General features: G+C 54.2%; 1 protein-coding gene across 2 annotated transcripts; it reads right to left on the reverse strand.

The window, feature by feature from the left end:
- Positions 1-984: 984 nt before the first annotated feature.
- Positions 985-13,923, reverse strand: Rasal3 (RAS protein activator like 3). 2 transcript variants are annotated; one of them, XM_055612078.1, is made up of 18 exons: positions 13,878-13,923; positions 13,411-13,751; positions 10,274-10,413; positions 10,027-10,105; positions 9,860-9,921; positions 8,034-8,104; positions 7,559-7,685; positions 7,376-7,474; positions 6,411-6,947; positions 5,804-5,948; positions 5,176-5,320; positions 4,155-4,391; positions 3,859-4,060; positions 3,634-3,752; positions 2,527-2,917; positions 2,199-2,356; positions 1,512-1,575; positions 985-1,413 (listed from the first exon to the last, which is right to left on the reverse strand). In XM_055612078.1, exons 2-18 carry the CDS (start codon positions 13,736-13,738, stop codon positions 1,258-1,260), a joined length of 3,060 nt encoding a protein of 1,019 aa, XP_055468053.1. In that variant the 5' UTR covers positions 13,739-13,751; positions 13,878-13,923; the 3' UTR covers positions 985-1,257. The 2 variants fall into 2 exon arrangements, with proteins under 2 accessions (XP_055468053.1, XP_055468052.1); XM_055612077.1 differs by lacking the exon at positions 13,878-13,923 and having other exon boundaries at positions 13,411-13,867.
- Between the last annotated feature and the right edge of the window lie 635 nt (positions 13,924-14,558).

Consider the following 14,558-nt stretch of genomic DNA (forward strand, 5'->3'; position numbering starts at 1 on the left):
TTGCATCCATAGATCATTGAGGACTCCACCCTTGTCCTTAGTGTCCAGTCTCTTCCAATCACAAGGCCACTGGTCTTTCCTCATTGTTTATATTGGACTTCAACATCTCCAAGATTCTAGCACTACTTTATGTCTGTCCCAAATGCTAAGCTCTCTACCACCTCGTCTTCGGGATCACAGCATCCAGACTAGCCCATATACCATCACAAGCTGGTTTGCTTTCTCCCGCCCATCACCCATGCTCAGTCCACCAACCGTCAGCAACCCACACTCATCTATCCAAAAATCCACCTCACCTGTCCCCCCATATCCGATGTCCCCAGCCCACTGCTTCCCCAACCAAGTGTCTATCCACACAATCAAGGAATCCAACAGTCCTACCAACATTCACCCATACGGTCATCCATCAGCTGCATTGTCTTCTCCAACGAGAAAGACAGGAGTTCATGTCTGTCTACTGTGTTATTTCCCCATGGCTAGAAGACCTCAACAAATGTGAGGTGTGTGTGTGTGTGTGTGTGTGTGTGTATTTGATGACTCTTTTAGCTCAAGTATTAATCTCCTATTGAGAGTCAGCTTTCTCTTATGCCAGGCCAAGCATTCAGTGTTAGCTAACCTAGCCATCCACCTGTTGTTCCATCCACCTTAACCTTTTATCCATGATCCAAAAGCCTGCTCGCTTACTCAACCAGCCGTAGAACTCAACTGTACTCTCACCTACACCCCCTTCCTTCATCTGCCGCCCAGACTCATGCCCTCCCTGCCATAAGGTAGCTGGGATGTGATTTGGAGGCTAGAAAGGTTCTGTGAATGAGGCGGGATGTATGAGTGGGAGGTCTGTGCTTCGAGGGAGAGCAAGTGCTTCCCATAGCAATGATTAGCACCTTTGTTGAATACCATTGACTAAGAGTTGGCCACTACGTAGAGAATTTTAGATACATTTTACAGGGGAGAGAACGGAATCTCAAGACTTAGATACACCAATAGTGAGAATTTGTTTATTATTTCCATCTACAGGAGACTTCAAATCAGGTAAAAACTTGGGAGAGCAGAATGGAGAACTGGGTATGCTCTTGGATTAAATCATTTTTAGGGGCAGAGAAACCAATGATTTTACTGAAGTAGAGATTTACTGGGCAAGCTCACCATACCGGAGTGTCTGGCACCTCCCACTCTGTCCTCCACTAAAGGCCATGAAGGCGGAGGCTCTGCAGTGGCTTTCTTGACTTCCAGACCACGTGGAATGGGATGAGACGCTCAAGTGCCCGTTGACAGCTCAGCTCCATTGACACACGGTGCTTTGAGAGGCAGGGGCTGGCCCCTGGCTTCTGGTGTCCCTGGAAGAAGCTGGAGGCTTTGGAGGGTCTTCCTCAGCTGCTCCTGAGTACCTTCCATCTCAGTCAGGCGGCGCTCCTGGGAAGGCAGTGGGAGTGGGTCAGAGGATGGAGGGGGGTGGGGGAGTTCAGTAAACATGCTCTCCGCTCCCCTCCAGTCCCAGGCAAGGGTCTCACCAGACTTTTCAGCCCATGGCTTCCGTTGCTTGGAAGACCACCATCAGAATCCACTTTCGAGATCCTGTGGGGGTCAGGGGCAAGGGAGGGGGCAGGTCAGAAACTGAGAAAGTCCCATCCTGGGTGGACAGCCAAGGACCCAGTGGGCGGGGCTTGGAGTGGAGTTGGGCTTTGTTCAGACTACAGAGCAGGCCATAAGTTTGTCTGAAGCAGGTCTGGTTCAGAGCTTGGCACAGCTAAAATGCAAAATCTAACCAAGTGAGTGGTACAACCCAGTAACTCCAGCACTTGGGGGGCAGGGTGTGGGCTGAGGCAAGAGGATGGAGAGTTCCTGGTGGAGGAGGAGGGGAGGAGGGAGAACAAGAGCTACACAGAGAGAGAGAGAGAAAGAGAGAGAGAGAGAGAGAGAAGAGATGGAAGGATTAATCAGTCAATCACCATGTGAAGGCAGAGACTGACCAATGGGCAGGAAAGGCCCACATGGCCCAATCGGTTAGGAGGGGTTAGGTGAGAGGGTATAAGTGACTAACCAGTCAAAGACAGGTATGAGATAGGTAAGTGTGTGTGTGTGAGTGTGTGTGTGATCTAGGGAGTAGAGCAGTTAGGAGCTGGGGGCGGAGCTGGTCTAGACCGGGAGAGTCGTTCTGGGCGAGATCTGGGCGGCCCTGACTGAGAGGCGGGGCTCACCCAGCTCCAAGCCTGGAGTCCAGGTCCCGCAGCTGACAGCGCAGCTGCTCCTGCTGCTCTGTCAAGTTCTGGATGTGGGTGCTCAGGGACTCCACTAGACGCGACAGAGTTCTCTGTTCCTCCCGGAGTGCAGCCACCTCGCACTGAATCTCTGCTAGCTGTGGGAAGACAGCAGCTGTAACCAGGTCCCTTTCTCATTTTATCCCATTTCTGAGCCGTCGGGGAACTTGTAGCTCAGGGAGAACGGTCTCAGTGTTGGTCCTCTCTTAGCCCCGCTCCTATCCGCGGCCGGCCCCACGCCCTGGCGGGAATCTGAGCCGGATGTCACCTTGCTCATTGGTCGGTGCGTTCCTAGAGTTCGGTATTGGTCCCTGGGCTGGTCCAGCTGGCGCTGCCATGGCACCGATGGCTTCCGAGGCAGCGAGGTGGAAGTCCTAGTCCAGGCGCGTCCGCAAGGCGCCGGGCCAGTGCGCGGGGAGGCTTGGAGCTGCCGCCTCGGACCCGCGGAAGGGCGGCGACGGGCAGGCCGTCCGGCAGGGACGCTCTGGGTGCGCTGTACTGGCCGTGGCCGCCGCTGGGGCCGCTCCTCATCTGGACACCGAGGAGTCCAGCTCCCTGCTCCTTGAAAGCTGCGCAGAGATTGGCTCTTCGAAATAAGAGGAGTGTGCTTGGGGAGGTCTCGGGGCGCCAGGAAGCCAGGTTTCTCCCCTGAAGAGAAGCTGCAGGTGGGATGTGGAAGTTCAGACCCTCAACAGGCCCCAGAGATGACTCCACCCCAGTCGAGCGCCAGAAACGACCCCCCTTTTCACATGACTACAGTTCTCTTAGGATCACACCTTCATGAGACCTTGTCCTTAATTTCTGACGACTCTCCCAGCCTAATCTTTTCTCCCTCTCTGGCTTTGTCTCTGACGTCTGACCTTGACCTTACCCTATCCATAACTTAGATTCCAGTCTGACCCTGGCTTCAGCCTCTGCTCACAAGGGTACCCACTTTCTTCCATAATTGACCTTATCTTCTCTTCAATCTCTGGTCTTGACCTGACCTTGTTCTTGATTTATGATAGAAAATGGTATCTAACCTGTGACCCCCATGACTAGTCCTCTTTGCCCTAAGCCCTAAGCTTGACTTCTGCTCGTCTGGCCTTTGTAACATCTTGTCACCATCTGAGCCCTGACTTGACCCCATCCACGACCTCTGACACATGCCTTTGTCTTTTACCGCAAGGCTACTTTCTCTTCCCTGACTGCTGACATGACCCTGTCCCAAGCTTAGACTCTGACTCTGTGAACCTTTGCCCTTTGAACACAGTGGGCCACTCCCCTTCCTGCCTCCTTACTCGATGCTGTTCCCAGCCTCTGACCTCAATATGATCCTGCCCCTGATGTTATTCATCTTAACACCTACGAGAACCCAGGCCAGACTTGAGGTTACCTGGAATGGACCTGGGTGGGGATCCGGGGAAGATGCATTGGTACAGACACTGGGACAGGCCGGCCCTCCTCAATGGCTCGCAGTATGGTGGGCAGGGGCTCCAAGCTGTCTTGGGTTGTCTGTCAAGGTATGCAAGGAAGACACCCTGTGAACTCTCTGGCACCAGTTCCTCCCAGCTTTCTTGCCATTCTACCGTGCATCCAGGGTTGTGGGTTCAGGTCACACCTGGTCAAGTTCAGCAAAGATTGTGCAGAGCTGGACATGAAGAACTGCCAACTGGAGGGCCAGGTCTCCACTGCCCTGGTAGCCACTGGGTGTGGCATCTGCATCCACCACAGCTACCTGGTCCAGGAAGTGTTGCATGGCTGGCCCATGATCTTTCAGGAAGCTATTCATAAAGGCCATGTAGGCTTCCTTCTCCCCGAACCTGAGTTAGAGCCACACAGCTTGTGTGAGCACAGACACCTGCCAAGCCCCTACTCACCGATCCCATCACTGCCCCACAACCTCCCAGCACATACGGAGCACAGTTGGCAAGATTCTGGATGACTTTGGCGATGAGTGTAAGGGTTCGGGCTGGGCCTGGGGCCGGGTGCTCTGGTGCCAGGCCAAAGAGGCTAGGTGCCAAGATGGCAGGGCACAGGAGCCTTAGGAAGAGAGACGCACACACCAGCCGAGGGCCCAGGGCCTCAGAGCCACGTGCTTTGCATGCTTCACGCCAACTTGAGAACACAGTGGCCAGCTCCGCTGGAAAACAGCTGGGGCAGAAGAAGCAATGGTTAGAGGAATCATAAAGCGACATAAAGAGTGTGGATGATCAGGTACATAGAAAGCATTACCTGGCTTATCTATCATCTATGGTTCATGAAGCCCGTGTGTGCTTTCTTTTTATTGAACCTGTTGTTTGGGTTGCAGAGTTGGGGATGTCTGGAGTAATAATGCTTGGGGTTTGGGTTCTCGAGGCTAAGAACTTACAGCATAATTGTGGCAACTTCTAGGGCCTTCTAGGTTTGGGCAGAAAAGATCACGTGGGAACAGTAGAGTTTGGGTGTAGTTATAATTGTACATGAAAGTGAGATGCCTCAGTATAATATGACTTAAGATTGGGTAGGGTTACAGTGTTACCTAGCGCCGTAAGTAACAGGAGAAAGCACGCAAGTTATCCTAGGGTCAGAAGCCGAAGGATTGAATGCTCGGATTTTCTATAATCAGTTTCATGAGACTTGGAATACAGGGTCTCTTAAGGATCATGGGACTAGGATTATGCATCATCTGGCATTAAAATCTTATATTGACCAAGGTTACATGGAATGAAATAATTTGTGGTTGAAAACAAAGGAAGTGGGTCTCAGGCTACTTGGGGTACGAGTATAGGTAGCCAGATATAGCAAATAAAACCAGGACAGTTAAATATGACACCGATGTAGGCACATATCAAGTATTAAATAAACTCTGAGGGCCCTGCACTTTGTTTGGGTAGTCAGGGCAGCACAACAGCTAAGAGGCAGGGCTGGATCCAGGGCCTGGGTCCCTGGTTCTCACTTGTAAGAGTGGATGATGTTTTCAAAAACCTCCTCACAGCTGCTTCGGAGTGTAGCTTGGTGTTTGGGTAGCTCTGGGGCTGGGCATTTGCTGGGGTCCACTTCACAGTCCTCAGTGGAGGCGCAGAGACGCCGCACAACCTGCCCTGCGGTGCAGCACAGACAGTCTAAAGTCACAAACCGAACACCTCACACCCAGCTCCAACCCCGAACTGGCTGGGTTTGTGTGTCAGCTTAACACAGGCTGGAGTCATCCGAGAGGAAGGGACCTGGGGTGAGGAAGTGCCTCCAGGAGATGTAGCTCTAAGGCATTTTCTCAATTACTGATCAATGGGGCCAGCCCTTTGTGGGTGGTGTCACCCCTGGGCTGGTGGTCCTGGGTTCTCTAAGAAGGCAGGCTGAGCAAGCCATGGGGAGCAAGCCAGGAAGCAGCATCCTTCCACAGCTTCTGCATCAGCTTCTGCCTCCAGGACCCTGCCCTGTTTGAGTTCCCACTTCCTTCAGTGAGGAAGAGCGATGTGGACGTGTAAGCTGAATAAGCCCTTTCCCCCTCAGCTTGCTTTCCGGTCGCAGTGATTCGTTTCAGCAATGAAAACGTCAACTCCGGCATCCACCCTTTCCTTGCTTACCCAGAGTCTCCTGGAGGTACTCCTGGGCCACCAGTTTCATGTACTCATCAATGGCCTTTGTGGCTAAGGTGTTTTCTCGGAAGAGTAGCGCTTCACGGCCTCCACAGCGCGCCAGCTCCGCGGTGCCTAGGTCTGTCACCAGGGCCTGTGGAGGACAGAGAGCACCCTGACGGAACCCGGGAATCCCAGTCACAGGCCCATCTTTCACACCTAGGCACAGCCTTCAGCCTCTAGCCGAGGCCAGAGGCTCCACCGCTCACAGCAGAGAAGGAGCAGGTAGCCTTGAGGCTCGCCTCACCTCCAGCCCCTCCCCTCTCGCCGAAGTTCAGAAGGAACCCATCCCAAACGAGGTTCAGGGTCTGACTTCAAGTTCAGAAGGAACCACAAAGTTCGAGTGAAGGCCGGGTCCTCTTTAAAGCAGAAATTCCAGACAGGGCGCGCGGAGTTTAAGTTCTGAACTCGTCCCTCCTCGGGAAAGTCTAGACCCTGCCCTTCCGGTGCCCCGCCCCACCGGACACAGTCCCGGCCCTCCTTCTCCAGCGCCACTCGTAAAGCCCTAGCCGTCCGGCCGCCCCGGGCCACCGGCCTGCGCGGTCACCCTGCTCACCTGCGCCCGGCCAGTGGCCCGCAGCACACGCACCATGGCGGCTGCCAGCTCCTCCTTGGCCTGAGCAGACAGCGCGGGCTCCAGCGCCCCGCACAGGCGCGCGTAGTGGAAGGTGAGAAACTCAGCCAGCTCCTTGTAGCGCTCCGACGGCAGCACGCGCAGACGGCGCGCCCTGACCCGCGCCCGGAGCGCCGCCCCCGCCGGCGCCCCGAGCACGGGGAACCAGCGCTCCAGGCCCGCGGCGGGCGCGCGGGGTCTGCTCACCTCGTCCAGCTCCAGCACCACCCTGCCCACGCTTGCCCCCGCCGGGCCTGCGCCGCGCAGCCGCAGCGACAGGCGACGGGCTGGTGGCAGCGCCTCGAAGTGGAAGCGCTCCGCCCAGAAGAGCGGGCCCGGGCCAGCCCGCGGGGCGGTGCGTGCCAGCAGCGCGCCGTCCAGCCACAGCTCCGCGCGCACGCCCGGCGCTCCCGCTCGCGGCAGCCCCTTGGCCTCGTGCACCCACACCGTCAGCCACGTCTCTTGCCGCTCCACATTGTCCTAAGTGTAGGAGTGGGGCGGGAGGGGAGGGTTGGAGATGTCTGCGCCCCAGACATGCGCCGTGACCCCCTGATGCGCCCCGCGATCTGGGAGCCCTGTCCGTGGCGATATTGCGTGACCCCTTGGGGAAGAGGCCGGGGTCCCAAGTATCTGGGAGCCGCTAAGCAGAGCACGTCTAGCTTTGGGAGAGTCTCACAAATCAGGGTTTAGGTTATAGATGGGTAGCCCTGGACTGAGGACTTGGTGACTACTCGGTAGACAGGACTTGGGGAGCAAATAGGTGGAGAATTGGCTGTAGGGGCAGATTCGACATTCACCGGGCTAGTGAATGCGTTGCAGAGGTGCGTGTTGCACGTCCGGGTAGCGTGGAAGGGACAGGGACTGGCTTGTGGAAGGGCTTTCTGTGTCTGTCCCCTCCCCTCAATGACCTGGCTGGGCTGGAACTGCCGACGGAGATCCTCAATCCAACGGTCTCTCTCAGCGCTGGAACGGCAAGAGAAACATCGGCTCCCGCCTGCCCAGGTTACCTATTGGGAGCAGGATTCAAGGGTTTAGTAGAGGCTAAGATGAGTCGAGGGTTTACTAGAGGCCAAGGTAGGCTCCTCATTTACCTGGAAGCAATATGGCTCCCCCAGGAGGCTAGGGTGCAGCGGCCAGACGCGCACATCCCTCTCAGCACCCAGGTCCACCTCGGAGAGAGGGGCCAGCGACTCTCTGGAACCCAGAGCGCTGGGGGGTCTGGGCCAGAGAAGGGGAGCAAGGCGTCATTCCTTGGTCACTCAATGTTTAGCTCTCTAACCACTAGTCCTAGCTGTCATCCCTTTGGGTATCTTAGCACGGTCTCCTTTCCCCCAACCATTTATGGCTTAATTTTCACGCATTCTTTGGAGCTCCTCCTATCCCATTAGAGACCATTCCCACTTCAGCCAAGAGAGGGGAAAATGGCTGGGGTCTTTGTGGTCCCAAGTTCACTCGGCATGGAGCAGAATAGAGAGAACATGGAGGCAGCTGGTGACGAGGCTAAAGGGGCTGCCTGCAGCAGTGTTGAGCACGAGCCCCCCCCCCCCACTTCCCAGAGCCTCTCACCCATCTCGAGCGGTGTGGGCTCCCAGCTCCGACCTGGATCTTTTCTTCTCCTTTAGCCTCTTGAGTAACCCCTAAGTGGGCAGAGAGGTGTGTGAGCCAGGGAGAACCCTACCCTCTGTCCTCACTCTGCCCCTGAAGAGTGTCCTTGAGGATCTGCTGGTCTTGGGGGACCAAGCCCAAGCCTAGGCTGTATTAATATCTGTAACCAGCAGATGACATTTATAGTCATGCTTTGCAATATTGGGGATGGCACTCAAGGCCTCAAGCCTTTGAGGGACAAGCGCTCTTAAATCAGTGGCGTACCTGCCCCTGCCCAACAGCTTACTTTTCTTTCCCTTCTCTCTCCCTCCATTCTTTCCTTTCTTCCTTCTTTCTTCCCTCTCTCCCTCCCTCCTTCCTTCCTTCCTTAGTCATGCCTTTTAAGTTAGTGTCCAAGGAAGCCAACATGTTCAGAAATAGAGGCCAGTAAGTGTCTACATGGTAGAAGGGGTAGGGGCTGCTGAAAGAAGGAGAAAGGGCTGCAGGGTGTCAGGGAAAGCGTGTGGGCAAGCTTACATCCAATAGTAAAAAAAATTAAGAAAAAAGGAAATTGAAAGTTATAATTCTGTGTTAGAACTCAGAAGAGCAGACAAGCTTTCCTTCCTGACATTTGCAATATTTCCCATGTGTCCTTGTATGTGATGTGTCTGTGTGTGAATGAGCATGTGTTCGCCTGTGTGTGTGGAGACCTGAGGTGCTGACATCAATAATCTCCATCAGGAGGCAGGGTCTCTCGCTTGAACCCAGAACTCACTGATCCGACAGCTGCTGGTTTGTTCTGGGGATTCTTTGTCTTCATCTTCCAAGGCCTAGACTCGCAAGCAGGCTGCCATGCTTACCTAGCATGGGTACCGAGAATCCACACTCTGGTCCTCATGCTAGCTTGCCCGCTGAGCCGTCTCCGAAGCCCCAGCAGCTTGCACCCCTCAAGCACCCATCACTCAACTTTCTTAATTCTCTAAGACTCCTTGTAAAATAGAGAAGGAACAAGGTGTGGGCTCACATCTATATTCCCAGCACTTGGGATGCTGATGCAGGAGCATTGCTGAGAATTAGAGGCCAGCATGAGCTATATACCAACTCCCAGGAAATTCTGGACTACAGTATGAGACTGTTTTAAAACTATAAAGTCTGCACCAGGCATGGTGGTATACACCTTTGATCCCAGCACTCAGGAGGCAGAGGCAGTTGGATCTTTGTTAGTTCAAGGCCAGTCTAGTCTACATAGTAAGTTCTAGGACAGCCAGCTACACAGAGAGATCCTGTCAAAAAAAACCCAAAAAAACAAAAAACAAAACCTAAACACAAAAAATCAACACACACACACACACACACACACACACACACACACACACACAGATATCAAACCAAACAAAAGCAGAGAAGAATTTTCTCATTAGCTCTGTCAACAGATCCCAAATTTCTTGGCCCTCAGGACCAGGACTGTAAATTCCAGTTACTCAGGAAGCAGAGATAGGAGGATCACAAAATTTAAAATAGTTGTTGTTGGTGTGTGTGTCTATGTGTGTGTGTGTGTGTGTGTGTGTGTGTGTGTGTGTGTTTATTTTTTTAGGCAATCTCAATATATACCCTGGCTTGCTTGGAACTCACTTGGAGCCTAAGCAATCCTCTTGCCTCTGTGACTGGGATTACCAGGCCGCACTACCACACCTGACCCTAACATATGTGTGTGAGTTTGTGTGTATCTGTAGGGCGTGTGTGCGGCCAAGGTCTGGGAGACCTTGTACACTTCTGCCCCACCGCACCCCGTCACGCTGCTGCCATACCCGAACATTGTGGACCTGGTTGGAAGCAGTGGCTTCTGACTCAGTTTTTCCAGGGGTCCGATCTGTGGGTGGTCAGACGTAGAAGGGTGAGGGGAGGACGCATGTGGATTATGAATCACATCGAAAGGCTCCCCGCTCCTCCAGCCTCCCTAACCGTCCAAATTTACCTGGATCCCTGAGGTTCCCCATGGCTGACTGCATGCTGCTCTCTGAGCTGGCGCTTCCCATCCGGATTTGGCGAGGACCCTGTCCCCCCATAGAAGTGGGCAGTCAGAAAGGGAGGCGCACAGGAGCGGGCACGCATATTTCATGTTTACCCCTCTGCCACTGCCCCTGTCCTGTTCTCTTCCTCCCCTTGTTCCTTCTTACCTCCTCCTCCACTATCCTGTCTTGTTTCCTCCCCTTGCTCCTTACCTCCTCCTCCCCGAGCAGCACCAGCCTTCCTTCAAGCAGGGTGAAGCCCCCAATGTCCCAAACAGGCATGTCAGGGGTGGGAGCCTCCGGGATCTGTGCGACAGGTAGTTCTGGGGCTGCTGCCAACTCGAGCTCTGGCTCTGGGAAGAAGAAGGGGTGTTCAGAGTGTTCCCTTCTCCCTCTGACCCCTTTCTTCAGGTAGCCAAGGTGCATGTTTCGGCAACCGTGTCAGGATGGGTGTGAAATCGCTACACCAGCCCCCGAAGTCGACACAGCCCACCGTCCCTGTGGGCAGCGCTGGGTTTATTGCCCTTTGTGCCTTCTCTCAATAAATCCTTCAAAAGGCATCTAAAGAGCATTAGCGCCGAGGCCCAGGAGGGGTGAGTGGCCTACCCAGAACCACATAGCTTGTGAGTGGTTAAGCCGGGCTTCTAATGTAAGCATTCTTCTCTTAACTGGAAGAGTGGGCCAGGCTGGGCCTAGCAGCATACACCTGCAAGGCCGGCACCTGAAACACTGAGCTAGGAGGAGGAAGAGTTCCAGGTCCGTGTGAGGCCTTATCCCAAAAGCAGGGCAGGGAGGGAGAGGAGGAAGAGAAAGGGAGGGAGAGAGACAGAGACACAGACAGAGAGAATGAAGGGGCAGGAGCCTTGGCCTCTCATAAATAAATAATCTGGGATCAGCGAGGCGGTTCAATAGGGAAGGTGCCAACCCGGCAAGCCTGGTGTGCATTTCGTGCCTGGAACCACATGAAGGTGGAAAGAGAGAGCCAAATTGATCCTATAGAACTATCCTCTATCTTCCACATGGTACACATACACACACACACACACACACACACACACACACACTAGCATAAATAACTTATCTCAGGTGGAAAGTATTCAATTTGAGAAGGGTATAGAAAAAGTTGCAAGTATGCGAGATTTTTTTCTTGAGGAGGCGGTGCTGGTGAGGGCTAGGTCAGAGTGACTCTACTCCGACCCCGAAAGCGTGCATTTGCGCTAGGTTCTGAACTGAAGTTTGAGTTTCACCCAGCCAAGATGGAAGAGAGTTTGAACAAAGGCTGACAGTTGGGTGAAGCTCAGAGAAATAAAGGGAGGGGTAAGGAAGGCCGGAGGGAAGGTACTGGCAGCCAGCTAGAAACCAGGGTTTCTTTGCTTGTGATGTTGGGGGACTGAGTCCAGGCTTGGCTTGTATTAAGCATCCCCCCCCCCACTATGGGCTACACTCAGTCCCCACTGTGGGAGTGGAGGTGAGCCACAGGAGACATGGAGCTATAGGGAGCAGGTTTGCTTGGTGGAAGGTTCTGTGCGGAGCCAGTGTAGCAGGAACCTCTGGCGCGCTGTAGAACCTCAGAAAATGCTTCCACAGAGCTTAGCACAGCAGTAGAGCACTTGCCTTTAGTGTATGAGTCCCTAAATTGGAAAACGAGATACCTGGCACGATGGTCTACACCTTTAATTCCAGCAAAGGGGCGGCAGACACAGGGAGATCTGTGAGGCTGAGGCCCGCTAGGTCTACACAGCAAGACCCTGTCTTGAAAAACAAGTCCCCACAATAAGAAACCACTTTTCTAAGTATAACGTCATATGCCGAGTTGCCTTTTAGGATGTTTATGTAGTTTGTGTCTACACACTTGCTGCCGCACAAGCGGGGGCCAGAAGACAACTGGAATTTACTCATTTATGTGGGAAGTGGGAATATACAGCATTTGTCCCTGTGACGGTCAAGGACAGCTGTCAGGATCCAGCTTCTCCTCTACCGTGTGGGGCTTACTACCAGGTGCTTTAACTTACAGTCACCTCCCATCTGAGCTAAAGTCCTGCTCTGCAGTCCAGGCTGGCCCAGAACTCAAGACCGAGCGCCCTCCTGCTCCCACCATTCGGTGCTGGGATTTCAGGGGCGCATAACTATTCCTAGCCCCAATGGAGGGCATTTCAAGAACGAGCTGAAACTAACCTTGAGCTTTCAGGAAACACGGGCCGAATAGATCTTCTCAGTTCACCTTCTACCCTCCTTTACCACTAGGGGCAATACGTACGACTTTTTTTCTTTCTTTCTTGGTGATGAGCATAAGAGCCGTAACCCCACAGTGTCTCCCGTGTTAATCAAGTGCTCTGCCACTGGAGCACACCCGAAGCCCCAACTCTTTCCTACTAGTGATGTCTTAGAATCTGCTAGGCCCTGGACTGGTCCTACGTTCCTGGTCTCAGCTTCATGGTCTTCACTGGTCTCCTGGTTCTCATTAGCAGTCCATCATTTTCACGTTAACTTCTTTTTCCTGTCGTAACTGTCCCCCCCCCCCCCAACGCTGTGACCTCCACAGGGCAGGGAGTGCCACCCTTAGTTCCTCAGTCAGGGACTAGAACCAACTCAGTCCTCAAAAACTTTCTGCCTGGGCCAGTGAGATGGCTAGGAACGTAAAGCTGCTTGCCAAGCAATGCTAACCATCCTGAGTTTCATCCCCAGAACCCCCGTGATGGGAGGAGGGAACTGACTCGCGAAAGCTGCCATTTGACCTCCTCACTGGAACCACGGCTTGCCCGCCCCCTTCCCAACATAAGTAAATACAGGTTGTCCGCTGAACTAACACATGTGTTGTGATAAGGGAGATGAGACGTGTCCACATTCAGGCAGGTGCGGGAGCAGGCGCGCACACACGCGCGCGCACACACACACACACACACACACACACTGAATGAATAAAAGTCTGCTTGAATCGGTGAGTGTGCTCTTCAAGCAGAGATGGGGCTTTCACACTCAAGGAAACAAAGTAAGACACAGGCCGTATATAAGGCAGCCGAGATCCACAACCAGTCAACGGCTTGGTCTCCTGGGTTCAGGACACAACCATCAGGGCCAAGGACCGTTAGACAGCCACACAGAACTAAGGTGCGTCCATTCAGTGTTTATTTCTCAGGCTGAACCCCAGCTGCCTACAGGCCATTCGACTCTCTCCATCGTCCCAGTTTAGGGGGAAAGACAGATGAGGGTTGCTGGGGCCCCAAGCCGCTTCCTGCTGGGCTTTCGTACTCCCCACAACTTCCTGTGTCTAGAGGGCTGATGCCTGATTGACAGACACCCAGGCATCCGGCTACCTAGGCTAACCCGGGCTCGGTTTGGGGAGAACGTACCTGGGGCCTTGGGATTTGCCTTGGGTTCGAACGGTGCAACGTTCTTGTGCCTCCCCCACAGGGTCTTGGAGAACCGGAGGCGATTGGGTTGTGACTCCTTCGGCGGTGCAGAGAGGACCCGACGAAACAGAGATCTAGGCGCTGGCTGCTTGCTCACCATGGGCTCCTGATGGCTCAGGGCCCTTCCCCAGCCCGTAAAGCGGCCCCACCGGAACGCTCCAGCGGTCTTCTCCCCTCCGCCTCCAGTGTGCCATCGGTAGGCTGTCAGCGGAGAGGGCGGCTCGGGCTGCTGGGTTTGGGAAGCTTCGCTCTGCAACGGTGGATCCATGGCGGAGTCTCTGCTGCGAGACCAGAAGGTGACAGTTCTGCGCACTGTCTGCCCACATTTTGTCTTCATCTTCCTTGGTCGCTTATCTTTCGTCTCCAAGGAACGCACTCGAGGGTGGCACACGTACACCCTGCCTTACCTTGATTTCCTGGCCAGTCCCAGAACCAGCAGCCATCTGCACTGTGCCTCGCTTCCTTCCTCAGAACCTAGCTCCACGTGACCCTGTCTGTCTCCCCCGCCCCCCACCCCCTTACAGCCCGGCTGGGAGGGCATGGTGGGGGCAGGATGCGGAGGTGGTGGTGGAAGAGAGGTGGCAGTTCTGGCTTCTGGCGAGGACTAGGAGGCAGTACCCTCATGTCTCCGAGCTCAAGTTGGCGTCTGTGAAATGGGAGCGTTCTAGATAAACGCTGGCCAGCGGGGATGCAGGGGCCCCTGAACTCTCCTGCTGACTGGACCGTGGAAAGATTCACTTGTGTAGGGAAGCCGACACAAATGTTATTGGAATGGAGTTTTTTTTTTTAAAAAAAAAAACAACATTTATTTATTATTATGGTGTGGGGACGCCGTAGTGCTCATCTCGTCTGGAGCTCAGAGGACAGCCATGGGAGTTAGTCCTCTCCTTCTGCCTTTACGTGAGATCCGGGGGTGGGAACGCGGAGCTTATATGGCAAGTGTCTTTACCCCCTGAGCCCTTTACCAGCCCCTCTACCTTGGGGGTGGAACCTGGGGCCGAGGATGCAAGGCTTATGCTCTATCGCTGGGCCACATACCTAGCACAGACTGGGCCTTGTGCTAACTGCGTGTGTGTAGCCCAGGCTAG

The sequence above is a fragment of the Psammomys obesus genome, unplaced genomic scaffold (assembly GCF_907164565.1).
Source record: "Psammomys obesus unplaced genomic scaffold, mPsaObe1.curated_primary_1811, whole genome shotgun sequence".
NCBI classification, from domain to species: domain Eukaryota; kingdom Metazoa; phylum Chordata; class Mammalia; order Rodentia; family Muridae; genus Psammomys; species Psammomys obesus.